The sequence below is a fragment of the Stigmatopora nigra genome, chromosome 6 (assembly GCF_051989575.1).
Source record: "Stigmatopora nigra isolate UIUO_SnigA chromosome 6, RoL_Snig_1.1, whole genome shotgun sequence".
Lineage (NCBI taxonomy): Eukaryota > Metazoa > Chordata > Actinopteri > Syngnathiformes > Syngnathidae > Stigmatopora > Stigmatopora nigra.
The window spans coordinates 14,346,474-14,366,086 of record NC_135513.1 but is presented as its reverse complement, the minus strand read 5'-3'; the positions used below and the strand labels follow the sequence as shown (position 1 = coordinate 14,366,086).

General features: G+C 39.6%; 3 protein-coding genes across 4 annotated transcripts; 2 read left to right on the top strand and 1 right to left on the bottom strand.

The window, feature by feature from the left end:
• The first annotated feature begins 45 nt into the window (after window positions 1-45).
• Window positions 46-2,580, top strand: trmo (tRNA methyltransferase O). 2 transcript variants are annotated; one of them, XM_077718064.1, is made up of 7 exons: window positions 46-462; window positions 707-840; window positions 908-1,082; window positions 1,149-1,306; window positions 1,397-1,783; window positions 2,137-2,339; window positions 2,432-2,580. In XM_077718064.1, the coding sequence occupies exons 1-7, from the start codon at window positions 374-376 to the stop codon at window positions 2,516-2,518; spliced, it is 1,233 nt and encodes a 410-aa protein (XP_077574190.1). In that variant the 5' UTR covers window positions 46-373; the 3' UTR covers window positions 2,519-2,580. The 2 variants fall into 2 exon arrangements, with proteins under 2 accessions (XP_077574190.1, XP_077574191.1); XM_077718065.1 differs by having other exon boundaries at window positions 2,137-2,560.
• A 74-nt stretch (window positions 2,581-2,654) lies between these two features.
• On the top strand, window positions 2,655-13,820 carry spag5 (sperm associated antigen 5). Its single transcript, XM_077718073.1, has 24 exons — window positions 2,655-3,064; window positions 3,229-3,330; window positions 3,429-5,446; window positions 5,964-6,162; window positions 6,247-6,363; window positions 6,607-6,699; window positions 6,776-6,910; window positions 6,982-7,101; window positions 7,640-7,732; window positions 7,824-7,958; window positions 8,032-8,125; window positions 8,619-8,766; window positions 9,278-9,328; window positions 9,395-9,569; window positions 9,658-9,779; window positions 10,481-10,649; window positions 10,711-10,810; window positions 11,404-11,638; window positions 12,150-12,282; window positions 12,359-12,439; window positions 12,880-13,032; window positions 13,294-13,368; window positions 13,459-13,539; window positions 13,635-13,820. The coding sequence occupies exons 1-24, from the start codon at window positions 3,038-3,040 to the stop codon at window positions 13,704-13,706; spliced, it is 4,728 nt and encodes a 1,575-aa protein (XP_077574199.1). The 5' UTR covers window positions 2,655-3,037; the 3' UTR covers window positions 13,707-13,820.
• Window positions 13,821-16,303: 2,483 nt separating this feature from the next.
• Window positions 16,304-17,796, bottom strand: foxe1 (forkhead box E1). The gene has a single exon (XM_077718066.1). It carries the CDS (start codon window positions 17,634-17,636, stop codon window positions 16,614-16,616), a length of 1,023 nt encoding a protein of 340 aa, XP_077574192.1. The 5' UTR covers window positions 17,637-17,796; the 3' UTR covers window positions 16,304-16,613.
• Window positions 17,797-19,613: the final 1,817 nt, after the last annotated feature.

The following is a 19,613-nucleotide window of genomic DNA, read 5'->3' as shown; positions in this document are numbered from 1 at the left end:
ACCTAAGAAGAAGTGTGTTTACATTTGACAGGGGATATCATGTTTAACATAGATGTCTATTACGTACCGTGAGCTAATGGGTTAATTCATAATTATCGTATGAAGTAATTTTACCTGACACTTAAAATTATAATTTTTTTCAATGCTGACTTAGAGCAGACTACTTATTTATTAATTTATGTATTTTTTACACTGTTTGCAGATCAGTCCTGAAGGAAGTAATATTGGAGGTCACCGACGCAAGATGGCCGCCCGTGACTTACGCTAGGAACACCATCTTTAGAACGCCAGCCTTCTATATTTGCTAACTACGAACTCACATGTTAGCAATTAGCTACTAAGTTTAAACATTTTGCTATATTTATTCGTCAAAATGTGTCCTGGCTGTGACTGTTGCGGCGATAACGTCGAAAAATTGAAACAGCAGGTGTCTGTCATGCGAAAGGAAATCAAGAATCTTCGGTAGGTTACTTTAAAATGTTCTTAGAGTTTAGCCTGCGTTAGTATTTTACTAGTCATACGTGGAAACTATACGTACTCATTTTTTTTGTATGGTACTTGCCACGTAAATAAACAATATATAGATACATTTTAAAAATATAAGGACGAGGAAGTGACAATTAATTCTTTGTAATGGGCTGGTGTTTCATTTTACTTCAAGTACCACAATTTTATTTGTATTTTTAATTTTATTTTTCTTCACCAGACAAATGCTGGACACGGCAACCCGGACTCACCAAAAACAAATGCTTTCAATTAAGTCCACTGTGTCTAAAACTGGTTTCTGCCAGCCTCAAGACTCCAGACCTCCTCCTTCACCCAAGACAGAATTAGAACAAGGTAACAACAAGTTATTAGTATTACCGTTCTTCTTTTTTAACCCAAAATCTCAACTGATCCGCGGCAGGAAAAATCCAAACATTGCCGATTGGTCACATCCGTTCCTGTTTCTCCGAGAAAAACGGGACCCCCAGGCAGCCCACCGTCTGTGGACCATCAAGAGCGGAACTGCAGCTTGAGCTGAGCGTCTTTAATAACCCTGAACATGCCCTGATAGGACTAGAGCAATTTTCTCATATCTGGTAAGTCTTGAAATGGTCCTCCTAGGTCCAAAGCCTTGTGAAATATGTTTTTTTTTCCCACTGCAGGGTTATTTTTCTCTTTCACAAGAATGGCCACTTGAGTCACAAAGCCAAGGTGAAGCCCCCCAGACTCAACGGCGAGAGGGTGGGTCTTTACTCCACTCGTAGTCCCCATCGGCCTAACGCTTTAGGCCTGACGCTCGCCAAACTGGACAAAATTGTCGGTGCGTATTAGTGCTGCAAAAAAACAATGTTAACCGCAATATTTGAGGGATTACTGTAATGTATCCTCTTTATATCCCTCTCATTTCTAGGTGATACATTACATCTATCAAACATTGACATGATTGCTGGCACCCCCGTGTTGGATATCAAACCCTACATCTCTGACTACGACACCCCCTGCAGTAGGAAGACGTCAGATTTGGACACCTGTCACTCCACCACAGACCCCGCCCCTTTGTTACCTAGCGCTCCAATAAACACGCATTTAAAGGAACAGGAACATCATTTTGAGGCTAATCCTAACCCACTACAGTGCGTCCAATCCCACGAAAGCGAACGTGACATCGGTCCATCAAAGGAATCCGACAGCACCATCGCAAGCTGGATCAGAGAGGCGCCAGTCGCTAACCTGGAAGTGCGTTTCACCCCTCACGCTCGGGAAGAGTTGGCGAGATTCATTCCCAGAAGCCAGTCAGGTAATCCATTTGACCTAAAAGTTAACCTGATGTTTCCAAATATGAGCTGGTTTATACCGGTGCTATACTCCTTCATCGCATATCAGGTATTCAATTATAACAATTAAGGTTGGAACTCAAAAACAACTCCTTTGTAGGTTAAACAACTTAAGTGTCCTTCTAGGTCTGCATTCTGGGGTAAAGGTCAGTCCTATCTTCCAGTAAACAGTATCAGTAACAGTATATATGTAAAATAGTATTACAGAATTAGTCCAACACCAATAAAAAAATTAAAAAATGCCTGTGAGTTATGAATAAACACCCACCCCAGACAGTTTCATTGAAAGTTAATGGAGACCTTTTATGCCTTCCAGGTCCTTCAGATGATGATGATGATGACGGCGTTCCGAGGTTTAGATTCCTGCGCAGTTTTGACGAAGCCGTCACCGCCATCCGAGGGGTGCTCTCGGCAGACCCCAGATCAGTTTACAGGAGGACTCGATGTCAAGACAAGCTCTTCTTCTTCACTTTAGACACTGCCGACATAACGTGCTGGTTCGGACCAGATTTTGCTGAGGTGCTTCGTGTTCGACCTTTTGAATCCAAGTAGAAGGTCCATCAGTTTTGTTTAACATTTTGTATGTTTCAACTTGTTATTTTGTGTTTCAGGACATCTTTCATTTAGCATTTTCCAAAAAAGTCCCAAATTTCTCGCTAAAATTAAGAAATACACTACTACTTATTGTTATGATGTGATATTTTTTAAGAACTTAATGGTTTTGCTTTCTCATTAAAGTAAAAAAATAGTAGACATTTTAATCAGTTTTCCAACAGTCTATATGTAATTGCGTACACCGACCAGAGGGGGCGCAACAGTGACATTTGTGTGCGAGCCTCCCAAAAAAAAACCTGTAGAAGAAAAAATTGACCAATAACGCGCCTGTTTCACTTTTTGAATGCAACGGCGTTGTTGACAACATCACGGTTTGACCATTTTTTTTAAATATGTGGTATTATAATTATTAGGCGTTTGTTAAATTATACAAATCTTAATCATCAGTAAACTTTTAAGATTTGACAGTAAGAACTAGCTGATTGCATCTCTCGTGAAAGAATACTGTCAACCGTCGCCGTAAAGTACGTTGTTGATGTCGCATTTTCTGGGACGAATAACTAATAGTGGTATATAACTACGATACAGTTTTAATTTTATTTTGTATTCTAAATGAATTCCATTCCTTGGTCAAATACCGGACCTTTTCTACAATTCAAGTGATGTCAATTCAAAGCGTGGAAGGCTCGGTGAGTATTGATTGCATTGTTGTCGCATCGTCAAATTTCCACGTATATTACCTAATGACCATCAGGTGGTGGTGGTTAAACTTGTATAACCTGACGCAATTCATCTTTATAGTATCAATATGCTTACACGATAGTTTGTTCCATTGCTTTAAATGTTTATTTAGCCTTCCAGAATTTGTACTCGTCTTCCCTTGAGAAGTTTGGAAAACGAGAAGCACTTTCATCCGACTCCAATCAGACGTAAATCCAGATCACGTTTAAACCAGGTGCGTTTAATGTTTCTATCAAAATTGTTTGTTGCCAGAGGAAAAAAAAACCGTTTTCAGAAGAAAATTTTGACTTTTTGTCATTATTCCATCAATAGGATTTTGACATTTGCTCTCCAACACCAGCCCCAATGACACAAACCAAAGAAATGGCGGATCGTGCATTTTATAATGTCACATTTAAATCATTCACCTTCTCCAATGAGGAAATGATTGTTTCAGAAGACAGTATTATTTTGCCTCAAGGCCAAACTACAAGCGAGACCTGCCAAAAAGAGGACATGGACACCGGTGAGGTCTTCAGCATACATGAAGAACATCCCTACTGTGTTCAAGAGCAACTGGAGACCTCAATTGTTGGTTTCCCAAGTGCAACCAAGTCTTCCAGTCCAGTATGTGATGTAACATTTAAGTCATTTACCTGCACTGGAGGTCAAGTAGAAATTTCCAATGTCACTGAAATGGAAGATGAGACCATTCTTCTGCCATCAGAGCAAATGGCAACCTGTCATCCAGAAGCTAGCTTATTAGCTGCTGATATTCAGCAATGCCCCGATCATTTTGAACATCCATACTGTCGTTTGGAGGTGAATGTGGACACTTTGGCAAAAGGGGAAGATTTGCTTCAGTCTTTTGTGGGTACACGTGAACCAGCTGACGACTACCAGACCCAACAAAACAATGAAAATATTCTTCTGGAGTCCATTCAAAAGAGTCAAAATGATAACAACTTGATCACTCTTACACCAGCAGGCAAAACAATATCTTTTAATTCAGTTTCCAATGTCACCAAAATGGCTGACGAGACCATTCTTCTTCCATCAGAGCAAATGGCAACCAATCATCTGGAAGCTAGCTTGTTAGCTGCTGATCTTCAGGAATGTGGTGATCAATTTGATCATTCGTATTGTCGTTTGGGGTCTTTTGTGTCTACACCAAAACAAGCTGATGACTCCCAAACCCAACAAAACAATGAAGATATTCTTCTGGATTCCATTCAAAAGAGTCAAAATGATAACAACTTGATTACTCTTACACCACCCTCCAATGATCTGGAAGCTAGCTTGTTAGCTGATGAACATTCGTACTGTCGTTTGGGGTCTTTTGTATCTACACCAAAACAAGCCGATGACTCCCAGACCCAACAAAACAATGAATATATTCTTCTGGATTCCATTCAAAAGAGTCAAAATGATAACAACTTAATTACACTTACACCAGCCTCCAAGACAATGTCATTCAATTCAGTCTCCAATGTCACTAAAATGGCCGACGAGACCATTCGTCTTCCTTCAGAGCCAATGGCAACCAATCATCTGGAAGCTAGCTTGTTAGCTGCTGATCTTCAGAAATGCAGTGACGGCGACAACTTGCTTGCTTTTACACCGGCCTCCAAAACCTTCAATCCAGTTTCTTTGGAGGTCCAACACAAATCCAATGACCCAGAACTTTCACTTAAGGAACCCAATGCCCTCGCAGATACGCAACAGCATCTGGAACTGGACAGTGCCCTCGGTTCGTCGGACGACGGACCCGAAGCGCCAACCGCCGCCACCCAATCCCTGGCGGAGACGGTGCCCAATGTTTTCAAAGTACTTTCCGAGTATCCCTCAGTAGTATCGGCTCTCCAGCTCATCAGTCCAGTCCGAAGAGCATCCGAGTCACTCATGAGAGCTCGCCGGGAAACCGTCAACGCGCTTTCACCTGAAAACGACGAACAAGCCGCTTGGTGGGCGGAACATTTGGAGAGCACAATCCCCAGCCCACGTTTTAACTCTACGATTCTTTGCAACAAAACCCAGTCGGAGAATCTACAGATGGATTCGACGAAAAAGGTCAAAGGGTCAACGCCGGCTTTCACCACAGACTATCCACTTCAGCAGCAACTCCGACAAATGGCCGAGTTTCTCATCCTGGCGTCGGGGAAGATGGATTTCGCCACAAGGGCGGCCGCTACTGAACAAGCTCCGCCTCCTGTGGAGTCCCGTAGCGCCTGCGTGGGTGTCAGCCCTGTACAACGATTCGATCGAAGCTTAAATACGTCGGGGGAGTTTGTGAGGAAAGAGGAAATTTCTGTAGCCGACGCTAGCACGATTACAGATCCTCTCTTGTGGAAGTAAGTCATCCTATTTTTTTCTCTGTCAATATGTCTATCGGTTATGCCATTGGTGGACAAACATTTGGGCCCAGGGAGGGGCCACATTGACTTAAAAAATTTGACAGATGGGCGGGGTCAACACAAGATATGATGCATATAAAAAAGTACATCCGTTAACACTACATATGAAACATTGCAGGATAACTTATTTATGTAATTTTATAATTGGCACTCCAATTTCAGTCAGTTTAAAAAAAATCAGATATTTTGTTGTTGTTTATTATTACCAATCCACCTTGAAAAATGCTTTAACTGGCTTCTGATATTACTGCCAGATATTCATAATATGTAATATATTATATTATACATGATCTATTGACTAGTAGTATATTAACACCATATGGCCAAACATATTGATTCTTGAAGTTTTGAACAAGGTGATTTCTTATCTTTCATATCCTATAAATGTGATTAGATTCGCACCTCAGAAACTTTCATTGGACGCTAATTCTTATTTGTTTATGTGCTCTGGCAGCTGTTTCCCCAGCAACCTAGAGGGCATCCCACGAGAGGACTTGGAGCAGAGGCTGCTGTCCAGCATGATCGTAGCCGAGGCCTTGGTGCAGCAACTGGCTGCCGCTCGGGCACCCCTCGCGGGCCACCCATCCAACGGACCACCGCCATCCCAGATGCGGGATAGACCTGTACAGACCGACCACACGGAGCTCGACCAGGTAAACAACAAGGAAAAATAAAAACATTGGTTCTATCTGAATGTGTGGCTAATATCTAAGTGTATTTGTGTACTTTTTACCTAGACCACAATGTACAGGGACTTGTATATGGAGGCCTTAAAACGAATTGGGGACTTGGAGCAAGATGGACAAGATCTGCAAGAACTGGTCCAATCAATGCAGACAATGCGTGACACTATGGTGAGACTTGGTTTTAGATTTACCGTATTTTCACGACTATAAGACGCACCGCATTTAAAGGCGCACTGTCAATGAATGACACTTAATTTTTTTTCATATATAAAACATACTGGATTATAAGGCACCCTGTCTATTTTGGAGATAATTTAAGACTTTTAGGTGCGCCTTATAGTCGTGAAAATACAGTCCATTAAGACTAGACCAATCCATTAAGACTAGACCATAATAAATGTAATCCAACAGACATCTTTGACAAGTGAAACTGACATGGCGCTCGTGGACATGAAGAAAATGGAGGCATTTGTTCGAGAGGATCAACAAAGTCTCGCCTCATACGTGAGTGTCAAAGGAAATGTTTATTTCATTTTCCCACTTTTCCCACCATTTTTTTTGTCTATATTCTCTTATTTAGTATGACGAAATGAAGGCAAAGTGCATAAAGTTGAAGGACACTCAGCTCCGAATGACACACAAAGTGAAAGAGGCTTTCCAACAAAGAAACCAAATGAAGACTCAAATGGAAGACGCCATGACATCCAAGCAAGCCGTAAGTATCAAATATATCGATTTTTCGATAAAAAAATAGTCCTCTTCTCATACTCGTTTGTGTACTTTCAGGCCTTCGCTACAATGGAGCAGCTACGAACTCACTGCGCCAACGAAATAGCCGAACTGGAGAGGAGCCTCGGCTCTCAGCGCCAACTTCTGGCCGCCCTCGAAATTACCTTCACAGAGCAGGTCAGAAGAATAAAATAGGAAAGCCAGTCACTACTGTATAAGTCAGGGGTGGGCAAACTACGGCCCGTGGGCCACATACGGCCCACTCAGTCTTTTAATATGGCCCACCGACACTTTTTATTTATTTATTTATTTAAATAATTATGATTATTATTTATTTATTTTATTTTGTACCCCAAGATGGCGCCGTCACGCGGAAGCCAGTGGCAGTAGCTCTGTCCACTCTTTTTTTTTTGTGTTTTACAGCCACTATCTTTTTTTTTAAATGACATTTTAATATTTTTTAATACATTCCTTTTTATTTTACTTTGTACTTCTTACTTTAATGATAATTTATGAGTATATGTTAATACTTAAGTCATTTTTTCCATTTTATGTTTCATATGTACTGTTAACGGATGCACTTTTTTATGTATCCTATCTTGTGCTGACCCCGCCCATCTGTCAAATTTTTAAAGTCAATGTGGCCCCCGGACCCAAATGTTTGCCCACCCCCTGGTATAAGTACTAACTACTATGTTTCATTTTCCACACTCAGGTTGCACTGAACCAAACCAGCAGCGAAACCCTCAACTCTACTTTGAATCTTGTGAGCCGAACAGTGGAGGATCAATCCAATTTGTCCAAAGAAGTAGGTTAAAAAAAAACCAACTTTTTCTTTTAAATGTGTACTTGAATCATGTGTTTTTTGTTGTTGTTGTTGTTTTTATTCCCCGTAACAGCTGTCGACTGCCAGAAACATGCTGCAAAGGAGCGCTCCCTTGCTAGCAAAGCTTAATGAGAAGGCGGCAGCCGCTCTCAAGGAGAGAGACGAACATATTTCGACGCGGGACCGAGTGCTGCAAGAGAATGAACTGGTCAGCACAGGCAAAAAAAAATAAATTAAAAAACAACTTGTAATTAATCACTTTTTTTCATTGGACCACAAAGCTGGAAGAGAAGTTAAAGCAAGCCCAGCAAAATCATCTCAATGCCGAAGAACAGATTGGTGACTTAAATCAACAGATCACCATTTTGACTTCAGGTAAAATATAAAAATATATATATATAAAAAAAAAATATATATATATATATATATTTTTTTTAAACCACAGGTGTCAAAGTAGCGGCCTGGGGGCCAAATATGGGCCGCCACATCATTTTGTGCGGCCCGAGAAAGTAAATCATATCTTTCTGGTTTAGGATCAATTTAAAATTAAGTATAGATGTATATTAAATTTCCTGATTTTCCCCCTTTTTAAATCAATAATTGCAATTTTTTAATCATTTTTTTCCTGTTTTTAGGTCAAAAAGCATTTTGTAAAATCTAAAAATATATTAAAAAGAAGCTAAAATTGAACATTGTTTTAGATCTATAAAAAACTGAATATTCAAGGCTTTTGATCCAGTTCTTTTAATTCATTTATAAAAAAATAAAATAAATCTAAAATGGTCTGTCCCACATGAAACCGAGTTGACGTTAATGCGGCCCGCGAACCAACCCGAGTCTGACACCCTTTTTTTAAACTTTACCCCAGAGGTGAACGTTCTTCGTCAAAAGCTGATGGAGAGTGAAGACGAGCGAGCTCAGTTGGACAGCACCGTGACGCAAATGTCGGCCACTTTGTCTTCCACCACGGCATCCCATACCATGTTGGAGCACATGTTGGCTGAAGAAACCTGCAAGTATGTTTCTAACAAATTGGATTACTGTATTGCAATTGTATATTGATACTGGATAGTTTTTTGTTTTGTTTATTCCATTTCTTGATTTTCCCCCTTTTTAATTCAATAATTGTCATTTTTTTATCTATATATATAGAAATATACATATATTTATTGTTCAAACCACAGGTGTCAAAGTGGCGGCCCGGGGGCCAAATCTGGCCCGCCGCATACTTTTGTGCGACCTGAAAAAGTAAATCATGTCTTTTTAAATTAATAATTGTAATTTTTTAATCCATTTTAAAGTGTTTTTAGTTCAAAAATCATTTTGTACAATCTAAAAAGCTAAAATAAACATTGTTTTAGGTCTATAAAAAACTGAATATTCAGGCCCTTTTAATCCAGTTCATTTAATCCATTTATATTTAAAAAAAATCTAAATATTATATCCAAAATGGACGGCCCACATGAAATCTAGTTGACGTTTAAGTGGCCCACGAACCAAGCCGAGTCTGACACCCTTGTTTTACAGGTTGGAGGAGTCACAGAGGGACGCAAACGCAGTCAAAGAAATAGCCGAGGAGTAAGTGACATCCCCGAAAATATTTTCAATTTAACACAATTCTAAGAGATTCCCCTCCATTTTCAGGTTAGAGTCGTCCAAGCGGCAGGTGGAGGAAAAGGCCGAAGAGCTGGCTCGGCGTCTGGCTGAAAGAGACGAGGAACTTAACCAGTTAATGGCGAGTTACCAGTCGCAGACATCGCAGATCCAGGAGCTGAAAAACGTCTGCCAGGAGCTCGGCGACGTGGCAGAATTGAACGAGGTCGGCTTCAAGTGGCCCGAGAGGCGTGGGTGAGGAATGCTAAAGGATTTTTGTTGATGGCAAATGTTTTGTCGTGCTTGGGTTCCAGTTCTTGCACGCCGAGAACCAGGTGGTTAGGGAACAGCTGACCGAAATTGAGAACGCCACCTTCGTTCTTCACGAAAGGAACATTCAGTGCGAGGACCTCAGGGCAGAACTACGCCAAGAAGAGTGAGTCTCTTGTTTAGATAAACACAATACTTCTAAAACAATTATATATTTAGTATAGATGTATATTAAATTTCCTGATTTTCCCCCCTTTTAAATCAATAATTGTCTTTTTTTAATCTATATATATAAATACATATATATTTATTGTTCAAACCTTAATGGCTATTTTTTATAAAATTAACACTGGTTTGTTAATTTCTTAATTATTTACGGCAAGGGTGTCAAAGTGGCGGCCTGGGGGCCAAATCTGGGCCGCCGCATCATTTTGTGCGGCCCGAGAAAGTAAATCATGTCTTTCTGGTTTAGGATCAAATTCAAATGAAGAGTATAGATGTATATTATATTTCCTGATTTTCCCCCTTTTGTAAATCAACAATTGTAATTTATTAATCATTTTTTTCAGTTTTTAATTCAAAAATAATTTTGTAAAATCTAAAAATATATTTAAAAAATGCTAAAATAAACATTGTTTTAGATCTGTAAAAAAACTGCATATTGTAGGGTTTTAATCCATTTATAAAAATAAAAAATATAAATATATCTAAAATGGTCCGCCCTATGTAAAATCGAGTTGGCCTTAAACCAGCCCACGAACCAACCCGAGTCTGACACCCTTGTTTTAAAGTAATTAAGTTGCTTCACAGGCCCTGAGAAACTCAAACAAAAAAAAAACAATACAATAACCGTGCATATTTTTGCAGGCAAGAGACGTCTTACGTGCGGGACCAGCTGCTGGCCGCACAGGCCGCAGCCACGGCGGAAAAGCTCGAGCGGGGCCAGGAGCTCGCTCGGGCCTTCACGGAAATCACATTGATACACCACGCGCTGAGAGGGGCCACCGACGAGTTGCACCTGGCGCTCGGTGGACAGGTATGGGAACATGGCGGCTTGGCGTCTTTTCTTGGTGACTGAAATGATTCTGGCTTTGCAGGACTCTGAAAATGTGGCGTCTAGGTCTTTTGAGGACAACAGCACCCTTGGGTCAACTGCTCAGGATCAGAGCAAGGAGGTGGAAAATGGTGCACTTGATGGTAACTTTTTATGTCAATTTGATTTAACAATTGCTGTATTTTCAGGACTGTAAGGCGCACCACATTTAAAGGCGCACTGTCAATGAATGACACATTTTAATGTTTTTTTTCCATATATAAAGCACACTGGATTATAAGGTGCCCTGTCTATTTTGGCGAAAATGTAAGACTTTTAAGTGCGCCTTATAGTCATGAAAATACGTAACCATGATTCAGTAAATCTTCAGTGACTAAAGTTACTTTAAAAATTAATTGAATTAACTCTAATTTTGGCTTAGTAAGTCTTAGAACACACAAACTGCACAATATGATGGTTTTATTAACACAATTTGCTCAATTTATTAACAAGTTGGATTTCCATTTTTTATTTCTTTATGGTTTGCATTTATTTTCATCACCAAAATGTGAGTCCTTATCATTTTTGTTTTGTTTTCATGAATTTTACTCGTACCAGAATACCAAATCGTGTCATGAAATAACATAACAGTGGCATTAAATCAATTGTATAAGCAGTAAATTACATTTTATCTATAGAACTGTAGCATGAATCTAACGCAATGCATAATTTCTGGGTTTTTAATTTTCCCCTGAAGTGTCCGTGGACTCGACAAGGGAGTCCATTTTCAGCAAGAACAGCGCCTTCACCCGCATTCCAGTCACACCGAAAAGTAAGATGGCCGAGGGGGTGTCGGAGGACAAGGAAGAAGAGCGGCGTAACCTGTCGGAGCCGCTAGCCCTTCTGAGCAACACGGTCACCGAGTTGGTCGGCGTCGTCAAGGCACTGCAGCGACATAAAGATGAACGCTTGGATGAACTTCAACACAACGTGTAAGTAGAAACTAGATTAAAATCCCTGAATATTCATTTTTTTAATAGATCTAAAACAATGTTTATTTTAGCTTTTTTAAATATATATTTTTAGATTTTTTTAAAACAATTTTTGAACTAAAAACACAGAAAAAAATGATTAAAAATGACAATTATTGATTTAAAAGGGGGTAAATCAGGAAATTTAATATACATCTATACTCTTTATTTTAATTTCATCCTAAAACAGAAAGTCGGGCACCCGTCGTTTACTTTCCCGGGCCACACAAAATGATGCGGCGGGCCAGATTTGGCCCCCGGGCCACCACTTTGACACATTGGTCTTAAGGAATTCAGAACTTGGATAATGTACATTTTAAAAAGCTGCAATTTTTGCTCATTGGTTGCCATTTGCAGTGATAGATGTCCAAACCGATACATTCTTTTGAGTTGTAGTCATTTGCTAAACAGAAGTGATGTTATTGTTCACAGAAAACAGTCAGGTCAAATTAGTACCTATTTTTATTTTCAGGTCTAACCTGGAGATGGCGCTGGAGGCTGAAAAACGCCAGCACACAGCCGAGGCGGCCCAACTGAAGCGAAAACTGAGCCTGGCGGAAGACCAGGCGGCTTGCGTAGAACAAGCGCTGCGGCAGCAAGAGCAGGTCGGAGGCTCGGCCAAACGCCGGGAAAAAAAAGTCCAGTCCCTTTTCGTTCTGTTGAATCATTCCCTCCCGACAGAACGAGAAGACCATCAGGATGCTCATGGCTAACGCCACCGAGGCTCAGGAGATGGCCACCAAACACAGCCTGGAGTGCAATGTAAGAAGCCCTAAAGCGTTTTTGAGCTGCGCCACACTTTTATTTAACATTGCGCTAATCTCACTAATCTACTCATTTAAAATTATTACGCCTATATTCACTGTTTAAAATCATTTTTTAATTAGTTTTATCAACAGAAATCAAAGAAATTATTTCACAAATATTTTAATGTCCTATTTTCCACACATTTGGTCCTCGGACGGTTGGTCGCCGGACGGTTGGTCGCCCGGACGGTTGGTCGCCCGGATGTTTGGTCGCCCGGACATTTGATCTTTTGGTACCTTTTAGTCACCGGTCAAATGGTGACAGAGTTTACTGTAGAAGTCCATATAGTGGTCGAAAAAATGCTCTAAATTGTTACAGTATGTAAACCACTCACTTTTAATGCATTTTACAGTGATACATTCTTGCTTTTTCCCCCTTCTTTCAATTCTAAACAGGCGTTGCGTCAAGAGACAAGCACGCTTTCTCACTCACTCCAACGCTCACAAACCCAAGTCCGAAACCTGCGCGTCAAGCTGATTAAAGAAGCCGGACAGACGACCGCTGACGACACAGACGAGACCAACCCGAAGCTTTTCTTACTCCAAGAGGTGCCGCTCCACTTTCCGATCAAATCATTTCGCTAAGCTACTTCCCCTACGGCGCTTTGCCAAAATAAGAGCATGACTTTCCAAATAAGAGTTATTTTTGTACGCAAAACCTAGAACATATTGGACTTTCCCAAAAAATATCACGGACCGGGACGGACCCCTTTGCGGGCCTATTCCGGCCCGAGAACCACACATTTGGCACCAAAGCCCCTAGTGGACACTCAGAGAATTATTTTTTTAAATTTTGTTTTTGACCATCAGGTGGAGAGACTGAATAAGATCATTCAGGAAACAGAGCAGAGCAAAGCGAAGCTCCTGGAACGGGCTAAAAGATTTGTGAGTGGTCGGCACAAAATGGCGTGGGTTAAAAAATGAATAAAAATTTAAAGCGCCGGTGCCCAATTTTTTTCTTTCAACTTTTTACAGCAATCCATCCAGCAGACGAATTTGGATAAGTGTGAAAATGAGTTGCATATGTTGAGCAAAATGATGAATAAAGTGAGAGAGGTGAGTTCAATTTTGTTAATTTGATAGAAACTTAGTTTTTTTTAATGATTTTTTTTCCTTACTCCGTTTTTTGTTATTGTTTTTTTTCCTCGCAGACGTTGCTGTCATTGCCCGAGGTGGTGAACAATTGTGAGCAGCTGAAACTGCTTTCCGATTATTTAGGCTGATGTTGGTTTGTCTTCAAATTTTTTTATACGTTTTTCAATGTTTTAACTTAACAACATTAAATAAAGTATCTTTTTATCTTGGTTAGAAACTTCCCAAGGGAAGTAAAACCACAATTCCTGAAAGGGAAAAAAGTTGTATTGTATGTTTAGTTTTTGGTAAAATAATAAAACGGCCATTTTTGATTCATTCATTCATTCACAGTGCGTCAGGTCTATTTTTTTGTTTTTGTTCTTTCACAACAACGTGATAAAATCAAGTTTGTTGCATTAATGAAGTGCTTCCTTTCAGGTCCTGTCACGTCTGGGTCGAGAGGCGGCCATTTTTTTCTTTAAACGGGGCCAACTATCACGTTTTAAATCACCATGTTTGTTTACTTGAGCAGATTAGCAGAACCGAGTGTCCAAAAAAAAAAAAACAGCCGGCTCCAGACGCTACTCCAAAAACAGCTGGAATGAAACGCCTGGGAAAACAACAAAAAATCCGGATCCATTTAACAGGTTTTATTCTTAAAAACTTAATACATTTTCCCCATTTTTTTGTCTTAATTTGCATCAAAAACACATACAACCATCTTCAATTATTGCAAAGCCTTAAACCATCAAACCTGATAATTTAATCCCCCAAAAAGTTGACTATTAGCCCTTAAGAGATCCTTTCAGAATGTTTTTGCGGCCTATTAATTAATATGGCTTGTCATAATTTAAAATTTGCCATTTTTCGTCCAAAAAAAGATCACCAAAATTACTTGTTTTTAGAGAAAATGGAATAAATTGTGGTAAATGTGTACATTAGTTAAATAGACTGCAAATGTGGCAGATTTAATAATATTTTAAACGAATTTAACCTTATAAAATTAGTCATTTGTACTCATAATTGCATTTTTTAAAATCATATATACATATGACAACCTTATACTGCTCAGTGATACATTATAGGCTATAAAGATGGAAATTATAGGGTATTAATCTGCAATTTTTCTAGGGAAAATTGACTAAATTGTGGTAAATGTGTACATTAGTTAAATAGACTGCAACTATGGCAGATTTAGCAATATTTTTTAACTATTTTATCCTCATAAAATTAGTCATTTTTACTCAGAATTGCATTTTTTTAATCATATATACGTATGACAGCCTTATGCTTTCCAGTAATACATTATAGGCTATAAAGATGCAAATTATAGGGTAATCTGCAAATTATAGGCTCTTAATCTATAAAGGTTAACTAAAAAAACAATATATACAGCTAATAAGACTTCTAAATTATAGGTTAAAAGGTTCTAAACAAACAAGTCAAATCAGTGACCTTAAATAACTCTTTGCAAATTATACCTTTTTAAATAAACTAATTTGAAAGCAATGACAGAAGCACAATGAAATTAAATGTAAATTTTTTTTCGTTGAATTGACAACCGTGCGAGTCTTATCTATCGGATCTCTTAAGGGTTAAGCACCATTAAAAGCGTGTCCATCAAAGTATTATGTCCACCCGCATGCCGTGAAGACGACGTTGGCGAAGACCAACCTTGGAAATTGCTTGTCAGGTCTAATCACGGATTTGTTTTGTCCTCAGGAATGCAGCGACAATCCAACAAAAAAATAGAAAAGATCTACTAGACCCGTCTGTCAATGGCAGCTATGACATCGAAATGTGTTCTAGGTTTTGTGGGAATGTCGGGGGTGTCCAAATTATTGCAAAAATAATATTTTTTTTAAGGTTAAGATATACCTTTGCTAACTACCATTTGTTTGACTAGTAGTAATGTGGGGTTGTTCAGTTTTTGGGTTGTTTTGAGTGGATTGAAAATGGTTTGATCAATTAAAATGTGTCTTTTCAGGAAAATAATAACAAAATAATTATTAATTCATTTTTTAAAAAATATTTTTTATCAAAACCTAGTGTTTCTGAACATTTTAGGATCGTGTAGGTCACCCCAAATGATATGTTGGTTAAGATATACTTTTGCTAACTACCATTCGTTTGACTAGTAGTAATGTGTTTTTTAATTTTTGGTCATTTTGAGTGGATTGGAAATGGTTTGATCAAGTTAAAATGTGTCTTTGTTCTAAAAAATAATAACAAAATAATTATTAATGAAAGACAATTTGATATTTTATCAAACCCTTGTGTTTATGAACATTTTTACATTTCTAGGATTGTGTACCTCCAATGTTAATATTATGGTCTGCACAGGTGAAAGTGGGATGCCCACAAATGTAAGTATTTGTTCTATTAAATGTTTGTAAGACAGGTTGGTAATTATTTTTATTTTTTTAGGGGGCAAAGTACAATTTTGAAGTGATCAAGTGCACAAGTAAGGCATTTAGGTAAGTGTGATACTTTAAGTTAAATATATTTTAATGTTGAATTCTATGGAAGGCTCTTGGATAGAATTAAATTGTGGCAGACTTTGTAAAAAAAAAAAAAGCCAATTATACAATTTTCTGTAAAGAAAATATAGTGTGGTCGCATTAAGATGATTTTAAAAGGCCTGTTATTGTCCCACAATACTCATAAATTAACTAATGAATAATTTAGTATAATTTTTAACACCTTTTGAATTCTAAAGTCAAAGACTAAAACATGACCCGTCAAGCTTTTTATCAGCAAAATTGTTTATTAAAATGGCCTCTTTTTAAAGCTACTTTTAGTAAAGTAGAAATTATGGCATTGTTAAACATGTTCACAATCACGGCACCAATCGGCAAATATCGCAAAGCTGCTTTTCCCAGCCAACTTTAGACGTTTCACTTCATTGGAGGTAAAATACAAAATTTAAAAGTACAGTGTCACGTTTATTACCCCCTAAATTCTGAGCAAAAAAATAAAAACGATTACTTTTAACGAAAAGGAAAAGAAATAAAATGAGAACCAACCCAGACCCCCAAAGTACCTTTTTACGACGTTCAGATAGCCGACACGAATCTGTCCAAGTTGCCAGAATACGACGGGTGTCGTAAATAACCCCCCGAATTGGCGCCATTGTACTGTGAAAACGAACCCAGCTGGACTGGCGAGACCCTTTCATATAGGTCGCCTGCCTCTCCCGAGGACCCCAGGCGACCAGTCGTGGCGTACGCTTGGCTTTGGAGTTGTCCGTAAGGGCCTTGGGGAATGGCGTGGTGGTGGTGATGGTGGTGAATATGCGGGTGGCCAGTCGGAGTCGGGTAGGGGAACCCTGGGTGCGAAGTAGCGCCGGTTGAACGAGGCGGGGTGACGATACCGCCACCACAAGCTTGGTTTTGGAAGGTACAAGGCCCCCCCGGGATCCCTTCGGGGATAAAGTCGCGGATAGGTTGCTCTGGCGTTCCAATCAGATTGTTGATGGTGAAATTCCGAGTCTGAGCTGGGCCGAAACTGGGTGGCGATGGCGAAGGGTAGTAGGATGAGGTCATCAGTTGCTGTCCGTAAGATGGGCTAACGTCGGGGTATGGCGCATTGGCGTAGGGTCGACCTACGTGGACCGGCGCTAAAAGCGCGTTGTCGTGAACGTAGCAAGTGTAGGTGGTCAGGTCGCATCGTTTGAAACGTTTCCGGCGTCGAAGGAAACTACCGCTTTCAAACATGTCCTCGGCGTTGGGGTCCAAAGCCCAGTAGTTACCCTTACCCGGGCGTCCTGGTTCGCGGGGGATCTTGACGAAACAGTCGTTGAGGGTTAAGTTATGGCGGATGGAGTTCTGCCATTTCTTAGAGTTGTCGCGGTAGAACGGAAAACGCTCTGTGATGAACTTGTAAATACCGCCAAGGGTTAGTTTGCGTTCTGGAGAGTTGGCGATGGCCATGGAGATCAAGGCGATGTAGCTGTAAGGTGGTTTGCCACGTTGTAGGGGTCGTTTTCTGCGTCGACCTCGAGGTGGATCCTCCGGGGGGTCGGGGGTCGTCGAGGAGGCGTCCGTCGGAGGGTCTTTCTCCGCTTTCACCGCCGGCATTTTCTTGAAGATCCCCCCGGTACTCGAACCGTCCACGATGGGGAACCAATCCGGCGGGGCTCGGCCTGTGGCTTCTCTGTGGAGTGTTTGAGAGTGACTCACCTGGCCGGTGGCGATGGGGAGGGATTAGTTTAGGCACTCGCACCTGAGAGGCGTGGTATTGTATTCGCATGCCTCTTTGCTTTTGTCTACCTGGTGTGCTGATGGACGTTTTTTGCGTCAACAAATGATGTGCGCGGGCGTTATCTGGCAATGACAGACAGTGACGGGTGGAAAGGAGTTGCTAGAGGAGGTCAAGTTTGCTTTCAAAGTTGTGTCTTTAGAAAAATTTGACTGTGTGTTAGTTGGAAGTAGCATTTTTTTTTGCCTGGAACTAAGTGTGTTATACTGCCTCTGGTGGTTTAGTTGGGTATCGAGTTAGGATTTTGCGGAATATGGTTGCGTATTAGGTTTAATTTTGTTGTTGTTGCTAACAAAGGTGTGTTGTTGCTAGGCAGAAAAAGTTAATTTGTGTATTGTAATGTTTTGAAATTGATGTTATTTATCGTGTTTCACATCTAAAGTGATTCTGTTATCTTGAAATTGAGATTTTACGTTAAATTGGGCTGTTTTATGTAAAAATTGTCAGGCTTTAAACGCGATGTAATTCTAATTTCATTAGCTGACCAAGTTTCTCACTAAAAAATAAGTTTTACGTTAAGATGTAAGTTGGAATGTAGCAAGTTTTCAGATAAAACATAATGAACTACGATTCATTCTTATTTGTAGTTTTCTGTTATCCAAATATTGTCAAAGCAATGTTTTGATAGAAAAACAAAATGCCACAGTTGCCCTCGTTTGCTTAAAGCTGCTTTTAAGGGATGGAAATGCTTTGACTTTGTTACCCGATATTTCAGTATGCAAAACTCTAAAATCTCCCGTTTTTGACGTACACTATTTAGCACTTTCTTGCAATTTTCCATATTGAGATTCATACATTTGAAACAATTGTACAATACCGCTTTAAGAAGAACGTTAACACAAGTTACATTTTTTTTTAGGTGCGTGTGAACATGCCAGCTGAACGTAGCTATGTGGAATCGGCAAGAATGGCTTTCAGCACTTTAATCCTTTGAGCAAACAGCCTACAAGACGGCCTGAAACTCTCTCAACGACCAATCAGAGTGGTGAACACATTGCGCTCACAGTCCTGCAGTCGTAGGTTCGATCCCAGGTGGGTCCTCACCCTGTAAATCAGGTTTGTTTTGTAGTTTTTTGTGCACTAAACAGGTAAAAGTTTGCTTTTACTAACATTATAGCTACTACTCAAAATATTGGATCTCATGTCCTAGTTGGGCTTATGGCATACTTCATAGCATATGTATATGTATATATATTCCAAGGTGATTGGTCTCTCATCCAAGTACTAACCAGCCCCGACCATGTTTAGCATCCCTGATCAGACGTGATTGGCCGTTTTCGGGGAGGAATGCAATAAGTCTGTGGAGTCCCTCCAAAGCTCTTTCAGCAATAGACTGCTGCACCTTCATTGCAGGAAGGAGCGCTTCTGCAGATATTTCGTCCCATCAACTGTATATGAATATGTATATGTATGGTATTAGGTATTAGGTATAAGGTATTAGGTATGTATTTGTATATTTCAGTAACACGCTTATTAATTCATATATTTATTCATGTATTTATTTATTATCTTATAACCTATATATTTATATCTAGCATGTATTTTGCTGTGTCTGTATTCTCACCCTCTTGCCACTCTGACAACGAAAATTCCTAAATACAGTATAAATAAAGTTATCCAATTCAATAAGCCCAACTAGACACATAAGATCCCATATTTTGATTAGCATCTATAATGTTAGCAAAACCAAACTTTTAACTGTTTTATTTTACAGTTTAGCTTGCAAATATATGTATATGTATTTATATACTTGTGGGTATATAAATACATATGTATATATCTAGTGCTTAGCGTAA